Genomic DNA, 12,936 nt, shown 5'->3' with positions numbered 1-12,936 from the left:
TCTCTTTTTGCCTCCAGCACCCAAGCAGATCTGCAGCAGGCCAGGGGGGACGGGGTCCTGCATGAAACCCAAAGGGGCTGCTGCAAACCTCCAGCTGCCCAGACTCGCCTTTTCCACAGGGACAGTAGCAAGGGCTGTCCATGGAGAAAACCCCATCACTGGCAGCACCAACCCTGAAGTTGCAGCATTTAATTGCTCCACACCTCAGCATAAATAAAACAAAACCAACCAAACAAACAAAAACCCCAACACACAAACCCCACACCTTCACAGGATCACAGAAGGTTAGTGATTGGAAGAGCCCTCAAAAGATCATCTAGTCCAATTCCCCCACTGGAGCAGGAACACCTAGGAAGACGTCCAGGTGGGTTTTGAATGTTTCCAGTGTTCTGTCACCATCACTGTGAAGAAGTTTCTTCTTATATTTAAGTGGACCCTCCTGTGTTCCAGTTTGTAGTTTCATTTATGGGCAGCAGCATTTAAGTAGCAGCAACTGAAGTAATTTATTTAACCATTTAAAACCCTCCTTTTGAGGTCTCATTGCTTAGGCAGTGCAACTTCCTCCAGCCCTTTTTCAGGGCAGGGGCTCTGGCTGGAAGCTCCAGGCAGTAGCACTGCCCTGCATCATTCATGGCAGGGGCAAAACACCTCTTGAGGGGCTTCCCAAAAACCCTCCAAACCACACCAGCTGGGGACACTAACAACTCACACCACACAGGCACCTATCAACCACCACAGCAAAGTCCTGCATTTTCAGACATTGCAACCCTCAGCTGGGCCCCAGCACCCCCTTATTTATACGATGTTCATTCTTGCAAGTAGTATCTAGTTAGCTAATTAAGAAGAAAATTAGCTGCCCCCTCCCTAGCTGCAATCTGAGCAGGCTGGTTTATACCCCTGTGACACTGCTGGAGGTGCTGGGAGACTCTGCGCTCCAACAGTGAAAGCCTTGAGCAACATGTGAAGTTTTCTTTGCTATATTTGGTTTATTAAGAATTCAGTTTAGTAATCCCTGAAGTGGCAGGAAGCCTGGGGCTTTGCTTTGGGGGTGCAGCCAAGACAGGCGAGGGGGTAAACAGGGCTCTTGCTGTGGTGTGTGCCATGCTGGGGGCGGCCCCTTCCCAACCCAGGGCATAAACCTCAAGGGCAGCAAATGCCAGCACTCAGACATGAGATTCTTTCCCTGACTTTTTCCTTTCCCCTCTCTGCCACAACATCGTGTTATTTGAGCTTTGGAGGCTTTTGTTTTCCTGCACAGGCAGGAAGAGGAATCATGTACCTATGAGACGCTCAGTGGCCCCCGAGAACTGGAGCTATAAGTAAAACATGGGCTGTGGGTAGCGATGCTGATTGTGAGCCAGACAGAGAGGAAACACATCTGCCTTTCTCACAGCCCACAAGAGACCGCTAAGAGCACATACAGCAGCCTCCTGTCTATAATGCTGCCAGTTCTTTCTCCTACCAAGAGATTTCTAGTCTTTTAAGTACACACTGGGTTTCTCTTGCAGTTTGTTTTAGGGGTGCCGTGGTGAGCAGCACAGATGCTGCAGGGACCAGATCCCAGGCCAGGCTGCTCCCGTGTGTCTGGGCATTAAATTTGACATTCCTGCGGGGCAGCCCACCTACCCCACTTGGTCGCATCTGTCCCAGGACAAGCTCCTGCTGTTCTGTGCTTGCATGAACAACCAGGGGCGACTGGAACTGCCTTCAGGCTCTACAGCTTCATTTCTCCTTTAGTGCAAAACTGAGTTGGTGTATTTCGCTGGCCTTTGATCCCAAGCACTCCGGGCACTGCCTGTGGTTTGGCTGTGCCAGGCAGCTCTGATGCCCCTGGGTGCTTTGATAACCCATGGTGTGGAAATTGCAGGGGGTGGCACTTGGAAACAGCTCATTGGGGAGCCGCAACAGAGCACTAGCAAAAAAACATAAAGACCAAAAAAATTCCTGGTGTGGAGCTGCCTTTGGTTGGCTTCTCTGGAGAAGGGGGATGGAGAAACTGAGGCCTCTCCCAGGGGTGTCCCCCACCCAGCCTGGAACCCCCCACAGCCCCAGATCGGCTCCCTGCAAAGCCAGTGCCCATTCATCATGATCTGTCCCCAGCTCAGGGTCCTTTCCTACTCTTGGTTTTACATGGCACTGCTCCCAGCATGTGCTGAGGTTAATGAAGCTGGAGCCCAACCCCTCGCCAAAATCAGTGAGGACAAGCAAGCCAGCTCCTGGGTTACTCCCAGGCTGCCACAAGCTGCAGGGGGCGGACATGGACCACACACCAGGTGAATGCTTCCCATATGCCTTTATTTGCAAAGTTACAGGGTTGTTGTTGTTGTTTGTTTTTTTACAGGCACTGTGCGTTACTCTTTCACACTGGTTTGGATTTTTCTCTGTACTACCCAATGACCGAGGGGGGAGTTTGGAGCAGGGAAAATCCCTCGCGGTAACTGTTCCAGCCTCCAGAAAGGCATAAGACATCTGAGAGGAACAACCTGCTTCTTCCGAAGCCACGAAGCAAGGAATCTGGTTTATAAACAGGCTTAAAAAATAATATACATATATAAGGGCAGCTCGAAGCTAAATACAGCGATAACTGGTACATACCTATGCATATCTGTTCATACCCTTTCTCCAAAGCTGGAAAAGGGATGGTTTAAAAACTAAAAACACAGTTAAAAAAAAAAAAAAAAAAAAGAAGAGGGATTTCATGCATTAACTTTTAGTGTTTTGTGCAATTAAAATGGGATGAAAATAAATATAACTTAAAAAAAACCCAACCTTTTCCATGACACTAATGGAACAGAGGCAAGTCTATAAGGCACTTCCACATGGGCTATTCTAGAAAGCCTGGCAAAGAGCTAAAACAGTGCAACCATTTACAATGGCACCAGATGAGCTGAAGACATCTGTTTGGTGAGATATGAACCAAAAAAATCCTTAGGAGACTTCAGTCCTCAGGAAAGAGGCTGGGGCATGGCTGCAGGTGGCTCGATGGCCGACTCCTGTTCCGTATTGCTGCCAGGAGAAGACCTCCCCCTGAGGATGCTGGACCCACTTAACAATAACAGAGGGGCTCTGGAGTACCACTTCTGGGGTACAAGGGGAGACGGTGGGTTTGGGGATGAAGCAGGGTGAGGGATTTGCGGCTGTTGAGCTTCTGCACCACCACCAGCACCGCATGCCCCTTCTGACCTCAACCCTGTGGCCTCGTCTCCCCGCCAGCCTCTCCATCACTGACCTTTAGCTCTGCTGTGCGCAAACCGCTTAGTTCAAATGTTACAGGAAGTTTAGAAAATAGCCTCCGCCCTAAACGGGGAACTGGGTGTTTTCACAGGAGCGCAGAGGCCGTCTCCACGTCAGCACCAAGGAGCAGCAGCAGAGGCAGCCACCTCTGTGGGATAAAAGCGAAGCCACAGGGGGGTGCCTGACCCCAACTCTGCTTCCCAAAGAGGGTGAACCAGGCCACCTTGGGAACTGCTTTGCTGCTGTAACTCTTCGCTCACTGCTGACAAAAACTAGAGATGCTCCAGGCGGGAGGATCGCCCTGGGCCAGGTGCAGGCACTGGTGGCACTATCCCTACATATGTGCTCAGCTGCTGCCAGAAAAGACTGATCACCCTAGATGGCCACTTTCGGTCTCATAGTAGTCCTGTATAAGCTGTTTTTCTCTCCCTCAGCCCTACCCAAAGTCTTTATTCCCCATGGAGGGCTGGAGACCTCAGCTAAGGAGGGTTGGAGGCATCTCCTAGAAGAGAAGATGGGTCTCTAGAGAGGAGCTCGAAGTGCTACCCACCACACTAGAGCACCCAGCACAGGGGAGGTGGGTGGGAAGCACCTGGTCATGGTAAATACCTGTGCCTGAACACGTGCCCACATCAGGAGGGAAACCCTCACCCTCCAGTGCCATATAATAACTAAGCAACCTCCATGGGATATCTTGAAGGACATGGCATCTCTTAAGGACTCGGCGCAGCCAGTTCCCCAGGACGAAAGGTGCTGGCAAAGGCAAGTAAAGGGCTCCTTTGCCATCTCCAGGCCTTGTTCATGCACCATGGCTGCCAGAAGGTCCTGGGCATGGCCACTGGGTGTTTTGGGGATGACACTACAGATCCTGGTGCAGGGAGAGGCTCCTTCCTCAACCAGCCCTCTTAAAATCAGGCTGCACAAGGGACAAAAGCGTGAAGGGTGAAGCACACGCTTGCCCAAGCATCTCCTCAGGGCTGCTCCCGGCCAGCATGGCTGTGTGCTCCCACCAGCTCTGCAATGCCCAGGGTTCAAGTTCAGCTTTTGTTCTGGCAGGTTAGCTCTCTATTTACATGGAGAGGGAAAATACAACCAAGACAACCTAAAAAAACCACAACAAAAACAAATTAAATAGGGAGAGTATAGCTTTCAAATGGGAAGGGCGGGAGCTGGAAAGTGTCTTGTAGTGCAGTTCAGAAGAGTCAGTCAGGGGCAGGTTGGGGGTAGTGGCAGAGTTGGACACGCGGCTTTAATGCAAGTCTTCGCTCTGGGACAACTCTGTCAGGATCTGAATGAGGTTGTCCAGCCCCCAGAGGTAGCCATCCTCCCTGTTCCCTTCCACCCAGGGCACGTTGTGCTGGAGAACTTGTCCCTCTGGCAGCGGGGTGGTTTTCCCAAAGTCAATCATCCAGACTTTGGCCTGTTCCTTCTTGTCGTGAATGAAGAGGAGGGAACTCCCAATTACCTACATAGAGAAGAGACCAGTTAGTGGTGCTCCTATTGCTCATTCTCAGCCAGCTTTGGGGCTTTCACACACCTTATCTCAGGCTGTATTTGCAAGAGACGATGCTGAGATTTTGCATGAGCAAAAGCAAGCTCCGTGTGTCACCGGCTGTGTTTGCACATGCAAATCAGGTATTCAGACAAGCTGATTTACTCATATAAATCCCAGCTCTCAGCAGAAGGAGAGGATCAGAAAAACATGGGCATGGAAAATAGAGATGTTATTTTGGAAACTGAGTCAAGGTCCCCAGGGAAGGAATGTGATGAATTGTTTCAGCCTTCACATGGGGATTTTTTCCAAGGCCAATTCTTTGTGACTAGCTTGTGCTATTCACACTCACTAGCCCTGCAGACATCACCACAGGGATGGGTATACTCCGAGTACAAGTTACTTGCAACATGCTGTCTCCTTCCTGAAACACCATCCGATTGCACCCAGATTCCACCTAGAATATCCTCCTGGCTTTCACAGTGCTCTGGGGATGGAAGTTACAGAGCTGTATGTACATGCATTTCCTCTTCCATGAGTTCACTCAGCTGCATCTGCTTTGAAGGGCTCTTTCAAAATCCTGATGGGCCTTTGGGAAAATCCTGCAGCAAGTGTTGGCCTGGCCAAGCCCATGGGTGCATTTGGGAAGGTGAAGCACCTCACCTCTGACAGCAGAAGACTCAAGGCCTGTCTCAGTAGGATGAGACCCCACAAGCCCAATGCTCACAACCCATGGAGCAGAGAGATGCTCAACAGGTGGGTACCTCCAGGTCAGCCCCCCTGCTCCTCCAGGAGGTACTACTACAGAAAAGCACCCAATGGGTGTGCTTCAGAGCTGTCCCAATTGAAGGTGGCTTTCCAAATTATGTCCCATGTGCATGAACTGGTGGCTTATGAACTCGGTTGGCCAAAGAGGGACCTTGGTGACCAGAGTGCAGTGGCTGTTAGCAGACAGGACAGCTTGTGCTGAGAGCCAGAGAATCCCATAAGCTGTGCGGATACATGGAGGAGTGCCGCTCTAGGAGCATGCAGCTGGTGTCAGCCCTCCAAAACACCAGCACTACTTGTTACCAGGGACTCCCACGTCAGTGCTGTCAGCAGGGTTTAGCTTGAGGTTTGCTTTTAGACGAGGGTTTTGAATGGGAAGCACGTACTGTTTGCAAAAGCTATTATGAATTCACATTTTTGAGGAAACTTCTTCCCCCAGCACATCAGGAAAACATTCAAGGTCCAGAGATATGCATTATTTCCCAGAAATGCTTATATTTACCTCTTCTCCTTCTAAGCTCTTATAGCCCTCTCTTTAGCTGACACTCTTTGCTTGCCTATCCCGGGTCACCAAATCTCTTGCAGCTCTTCCTCGGAGTCCTGCCCAGCAGGGCCCCATGGAGGGACACGCAGAGCTTGGCAGACCTTCTGCTGTGCTTTGTCTCAAAGCAGGATGGAAAGTCAAAGCTGCTGCTTTTTAAATTTTAAGGAGTGGAAACTCCTTTCAAAACCTCCTTGAAAGGCTGTTTTGTTTCTGTGTTTTCAGACGAAACCCTGGCACTTGGTGTCAGGGAGCATTTCATTTCCCGTGTTGAACTGACCTGAAACCTCCTTTTTGACATTTCCCTCCCCATTGCCTTACAGGCGCTGCTGTTGGGAAGCAAAGCCCCATCAGCCTCCAGCTCCTGGCAGGACCCTCCTTGTGCAGCTGGGGACAAGGTGGCTCATGTGGCTCCAGCTGAGGGACAATGGCCTCTTGGAGCTGTGGCTCCTGCTCCCTGAGAGTTGAGGGTTCCTATGAGGCTCTTTCACCCATAGACAACACGTGCCAAGGATATGCACTTTCGTGTTTTGTTAGGTAGGTACAATAGCAAATACTCTTTGCCAATGCTAAATCATTAAATGATTTAATGAAATTATAGAGTAATCCAATTCCTGTTGAAACAGCCAAAAAATGTAGCACTTCCTCTTTGTTTTCCCACCAGAACTGAACTTTCACTGTAGAAAATATTGGTTTCACGGACATTTATTTCAGGAGGAAAGTCCTTCCAAGGGAAGAGCCCCTGCTGTGGTGCCCCAACCAGCTCAGCAAAGGCAGTTTTAGAGTATCTGCAATTTGTGGTTACATTGAAGCCTTGCTTGAGCACATGGAGCAACTGGCAGCCAAATGACAAATGCATTCAGACAGAAAACCCCTATACTTTTACACTAAGGTTTTTTCACAGTCATATAAACCTACAAGCAGCCCAAATTCCCCCATATCACTTCTAATCTGTATCAACATTGGTTTTCAGTAGATTTGAGCCCATGTCAGATGTATGAACATTGTATCAATCATCAGCTGTATTTCCATACAAGTATTAGATAAAGAAGGGGGTGAAAATACGGATACAAAAATAAATTCAAAATTGTAGACATTTACAACCTCTGACTTTGACTTCTCTACTTAGACAAACTGAGATTAAATCGTTTGCATTTCCAGGCAGATGTATCTAAACACGAATATTACCTCATGGCACCTGAAGAACGGGGATGTCTCCAGGGTAGCGCGGATACCCTTCAACCGGTTAAGGTAACTGCTCTGGAATTACAAAAAACCAAAAACAACAAACAAGCCGTCAGCACTGCAGGAAGCCTATGTAAAAACTGCTGTATGGGGTGGACAGGAAAGTCACCCCTCAAGGCAGATGCCAGGGGTGTCCCTCAGCCACCCTGTGCTCAGCATCCTCCCACAGACATGTTCCCTGAGAGGGTGTCCCATATTTTTGGGGATCCGCTTATCATTTTGGTTTCTACAGCATCCTACAGCTCCTTTGACTGAGAAAACCTAGTGGGAGCATTTGCTTTTGCTGAACTGCTGCTTTCTGCAGACTTTCCCTGCTTCATCCATGGTGCTCCCAAAGAGGGAACAGCTAATTCAGCAGCCATGCTGTACGTGCATAGCCAGGCTGCTTTTTTCCTCCCACCTGTGCTCTTTTTAATGGGTCAACTCTTCCCCTCATCTGTCATTTTATCACTGTCAATCGAGCATCGTGAGACACTTCTGTAGCTCTGTTTTCACATTAGTCAGGACGCAGGTCCAGACTGAGCAACCCTGCAAATTGCTGGAAGGCACTAAATGTTCCCAGGTGGCCTTTTGGTAATTCGGTTTTGAGAAGGACTAAGCACAGGGAAAAAAAGGAAAAAACCCCCACAAAAAATAAAAATAAACAAACAAACAAACAACAAAAAAAACTCAAAACAAAACAAAAAAACCCAATCAAATGGAAAAAAAACAGTGAAAAACCCAGTAGGTATCTGGGCACTATAATGCACCTAAATTTTCACACTTTGAGTGCATGGGCAGACGTGGGGGTCACTGTATTGCGATGGTTTGGCCAAGGAGCCTCATCCAGAGCCAGGGCATGATGGCGTGAGTGTGCTCCAAGCTCTTTGGGGATAAAACGCAGCCAGACAACTTCATTTACAGATCCAGGAATAATCCTTGGGTAACTTTTGTCAAAGCAAACACGCTGGTTTGAAGGAGGCAGTGCCAGGGGCCACTCCAGCTGCAGCCTTGGGTTTGTAGGCTTTGTATAGTGCAGCTCACAACAGGAGCACTTTGTCAAACAGGATATTTGACACAGTCGATGTAAACTGTTTGCAGCTACATCTCTCATTCTCCTGGCAACGTAAACTCAGGAAATGCCGACTGCAGCTTGCCCATGTGAAGGGTGCCTGGTGCAGGAACGGGGACGCCTTGGCCACCTGTCCTGCGAGACCAAGCATGGGGAAGCCCATTCTGCTGGGGTGGGAGTTCCCCTGCCCATGCCACCACATACTGGGGTCAAGGGTGGGCTTGGAGGCCACTGTCAGCCTCAGGGACAAGGGGAGCAGAGCACGGCTGTGCCTCCACAGTGGGTTTTGGGGCCAACCCTTGAGCATCCTCAGCAGACTCAGACCTGGCCGATGCAGTGCTGCTGTGGCAAATATGTCCCCTCCCAGTCCTCTGCTGCTCTCCCCTCGTCCCCATGCCAGGGTGGCATTTCTTTTCGTCATTTTTCATGCTTTTTTAAAGAGAGATTGCTCAGGCTGCAGACCCTCACGGCAAGGAACTGATGAGCTGAGGGCAGCCTCCACAGGAGGAGCCCTCTCCTGGCAGTCCGTCTATCATGCCTCACTCACCAAAACGTTGCGGTTTCCTCTGGTGAACTCCCTGAAGGCCTCCATGACCTGTTCCTTTGTCCGTGTCTTTTTGAAGTCCCGGTTCACAGTGCCATCCTCTTTCTTGAAAAGAAGGGAGAGTGGTGAGCGAGATGGAGAGGGAGGGAGCTGGGGTGTTTCAGCAGCCATGCATGTCCCTGAGTAGGATGCAAGCAGCCTTCTTGGCAGTTGAAGGACTTCTCTATGGATGAAGAGTGAGCAGAGGCAGCAGCTCTCTGCTTTGCACACCTGAAAACATCCCACAGCTCTGCTGTATTGACCCCTGATGCAAATGGCAAGTCTCCACCCTCATGCACTTGCCAAGGTCACCAACAACGTGGACAAGCTACCTTTCAACAGAGGCTGAAGACCACATGTTTCTGACCACACTGTGCCCAAATGGCTTCTCAATTGCTGCTGTGGCTCAGCACAGGTGCTGGTATCACAGAATCATAGAATCACTTAGGTTGGAAGAGACCCTCAAGATCATCGAGTCCAACCATAACCTAACTCTGGCACTAAACTATGTCCCTAAGAATCTCATTTATACACCTTAAACACCTTCAGGGATGGTTACTCAATCACTTCCCTTGGGCTGCAGCCCTGCTCAGGGAGGAAAGCAGAGAACAATCTCAACAGGAGAAAACTGAGTGCGGACAGACACAACATCTTAGGAGCAAGTACAAAAAACCCTTCATGTAAAGTCCTCCGTGAACCACTGCAGCAAAGACATGAAAGCAAGGAGCCCACTCCACATCTGTCTTGCATCTCTAGTCCTTTGATAGCCCACAGATAGGAAACCTTCAAAGGCAGCAGCCTGGCACCAAGAGCCAAGTGCTCTCCTCTGCTTCTTCCCCAGAGGCACATCCCTGCTTGTCCTGCTGTGGGGACAGCATGGCTCGGCCCACTGCAGGGACAGCACACAGCCCTGGACCCAAAGGCTCCCAGCCAAATCTCAGGGCAGCTTTGTAGGAAACTCCCCATTTCCCTGGTCCTGCTGAGTCTCTGATTTTTAAATCAGTATATTTCGTTGTCTGGAGCGGCCGTGGGTCGGGCAGGCAGAGCTCGCTTCCTGGATACAGGGGTTATTTTAAACCACACGTGCTTATGCTCACAGCTCCGCTCACAGAGCTCCATCCCACCGCTCCAAATGGTTTGTCTGCACACAATAGAGCGAAGGGACAGAGGCCAGAAAGACATCCTGTGGGCTGGGGAAGATGAAGTAAGGATGAAGAAGCAAAGCAGAGGCTGGGGAAGGAAAATAGCACAACGAATCACTTGTCCTGGAGATTTATGTGCCCTGGCAGGACTTTGAGACCCATCCAGGAGAGTCCACCTGGGCAGAGGGCTGGCCCTGGGCATGGCAGCCAGTCCAGCCTGGGGGAAGGCTGAGCACCCAGGCTGCAGAGAGCTGAGCAAGGCGAGCCCAGCACCAAACCCACGCCTGACGTGCAGTTTGGGATGAATCACACAACACACTTCCAACCTGTGCTTTGTGTGAGTGTTAACAAAGGCGATAATGAAAGCAATGTGTGAAAGGTCTTAGTCTCCAGGACAAACTTTGTTTGCACAGGGTGCAACTAATGCATCCAGCTCCTGACCACCAGTGCTGCCACACGGTACAACAGCTGGCAGAGCAGGCATCAGCAGGGCCAGGGATAACCCTTTCACTGGAAACATTCCTGCTGTAGCAGCCAACCTGCCGGTGGACCAAGCAGAGCCAGGCTCTCTGCTTTCAACTGTGTCTCACAAGGCAGCAGGCAGCAAGGAGACCTTGCTGAGGATGCTCTGGTGGCACGTGCGCGATGTATAGGGGAAGGGTGCTACACCACTATATGTCCGTCATGTGAGTCCTAACGTGGTAGTTAAGAAATCAACCCACTCTATCCCCGGGGGAATGACAGATACCAATTTGGGGAAGTGTCACAGCATTAATTGCACATGTAAAGAGCACAATTTTCCACAAAGCATCCAAGAAAGGAGATGGACTTCTAAGTGCTCCTAAAAATAAATGAAAACCACAGATGGCCTTTCAGATAAGGCAAGCTAAGCTTCAGGAAAGCCAAGCAGCCGATCTGCAGTGCTGCTCCCATCATTACCCGCCTCCCGCTGTTTCCTTGCCCGGCCAGACGCTGCTGCTGCAGCGCTGAGGACCGCCACGACATTTACAGGTGTCTGAGCCCCGAGGGGGCTGGCTTCCACACAGCAGAAATGTGAGGGGGGCTGATAAGGGCTATCGCAACCTCCGCCCCACCAGTGATTCCAGTTTGCGCTGGCGTCACTGGGGCAGGGTTCGGGTCAGCCGGCTCTCCCTCCGGCCTCAGATGGGGCCACCCGTCTCGGGAAAGCCAGGTGACAGTTTTCAGGGCTGATTCTGGGACCAACGCAAATATCCCAGCCCCAGGGAATTTTGTCCTAACCATGGTCTTGCTGCAAGCAATGTTGAGTGACTCTCAGACCAGAGCAGGAGCTTGAGAGCAAAACTTCTTGGAGTGTACTCCAGTAAGCTTCAAGTGGGTCACCAGGAGTCACTTCTATTACTTTTAGCAGGGTAATTTTATTAATAGCTACTGTTTAGAACAGTTTCAAGATACTCCAGAAAGCCAGATGAGTGCCATTATATCCTTTTGCAGAGGAAAATTTTCATTTTTAATGAAGAACTGGATCCTCAAGGCCACCTAGGAAAGCAAGAGCTCAGCCAGGAAAGGGTCTTTATCCTCATTCCCAGCCCGGAGGTGCCTGTTCACCCCACTTGCCTGCACTGTCCTGAAAGCTCCACCTGCTCCCCTCCTTCCCCTGTGCCCCCTCCAGCCCATGCACCCAGGGCCAAATCCTGCCCTTGCCTGGCACGGGAAGATTCTGCTTGTATCAGCCTCTGGTCAAGAGCGAGGGCAGATTCACCCCTGCTCATCCCAGGGAAGCATCCGCAGCAGGAAAGAAAACATGAGGAGACTTATCTTTAAAAAATATTCTCCCAAAATTTTCTCTGAAGGCTCACTGCTTTCCCTAATGTGGGAACTTGACCCCAGAAACAGGGCAAACGCAGGGATACGGCACAGCATGAACAGCTCTACAGCCCTGCTGGAAAAAGAGCTAGTTAGGAACCAGCATGAACTGTTAATGCTTTAGCTTAGGGGAAAATAATCCAGAAGCTGAGGGATTTAAGGAGAATTACAGTAATTAGAGCCTTGATCAAATTAGTCAGGCCCTAGCAGCAGCAGGAGGATTACTCCTGGAGGCCAGCACTTCTCAACATTTTTCAATTAAAGGGCTGCCTCACCTCTTTGAAAAAAAATCCACTGCTCACATCGTGCAGCAGCTTGCTTATGGTTGGCTAAAACAGAGGTGCAACTCTCACCACTCCTTTATGGCTTTTATTTCCCTCTACAGTGTTTTTTTGGCCTGTCTGGGAACATGACTTTGTTGTTAGTTTTTCATTTTTCATTTCAAGAGGTCCACATATGACTTGCTTTTGTTGTAAAGCCCCCTAAACTTCCAAGATCACGGGCTAAGGGAGACTGCTGAAGGCCAAGGATGTATCATGTTGGACTATAAATAGACAGATATTCCTGATTGCAGCCAGAAAGCAGGGAGAAGAAATAGTGCACGGGAGCTTTGGTCCCAACTGGCCTGCTCCTTTTTTATATAGCCTCGATTTTATAATAAGCACCAACAAAACAGCAGCAATGGGAATGCAAAACAGCAGCAATGGGAACTAGGCAAAGGGTTATCCTGAGCCAGAGCAGCTTGCAGGCACCCACAGCAGAAAATGGACTTTGGGAATTCTGGGGAGATCAGGGAAGAGCCAAGGAAGCAGGCAAGTGCACTGGCCCAAAGTGGGCACCCACTGAAAACCTCTGCAGGGGACTGTGACCAGTAGCATCCCTGGCAGGGGCACCTTGCATTACTCAGGTTGAGAAAACTCAAAGGGTTCAGCCCAAGGGCTGCTCCTTGGGTTTCTGAGAGTGACTGAGTTAGATGCGATGTCCTCTGCCAGTCATGAAACAGTTGAAGAAAGAAGGTGCCTTCCTCCCCACATG

At 50.0% G+C, this 12,936-nt stretch overlaps 1 protein-coding gene across 1 annotated transcript in view; it reads right to left on the bottom strand.

The window, feature by feature from the left end:
* Positions 1-3,902: 3,902 nt before the first annotated feature.
* The window catches only part of ITPKB (inositol-trisphosphate 3-kinase B), a 68,628-nt gene continuing 59,594 nt past the window's right edge, over positions 3,903-12,936 (bottom strand). Inside the window, exons 6-8 of the mRNA XM_065834689.2 lie at positions 8,879-8,980; positions 7,224-7,295; positions 3,903-4,699 (exon numbers count right to left, since the gene is read on the bottom strand). Of these exons, the coding sequence (XP_065690761.1) occupies positions 4,484-4,699; positions 7,224-7,295; positions 8,879-8,980 (390 nt within the window). The 3' untranslated portion in view covers positions 3,903-4,483. The remainder of the gene's footprint in view (positions 4,700-7,223; positions 7,296-8,878; positions 8,981-12,936) is intronic.

This window comes from Patagioenas fasciata, chromosome 3 (assembly GCF_037038585.1).
Source record: "Patagioenas fasciata isolate bPatFas1 chromosome 3, bPatFas1.hap1, whole genome shotgun sequence".
NCBI classification, from domain to species: Eukaryota; Metazoa; Chordata; class Aves; order Columbiformes; family Columbidae; genus Patagioenas; species Patagioenas fasciata.
Note: the sequence above shows the minus strand (reverse complement) of the source record. Positions and strands in the feature narration are given on the sequence as shown.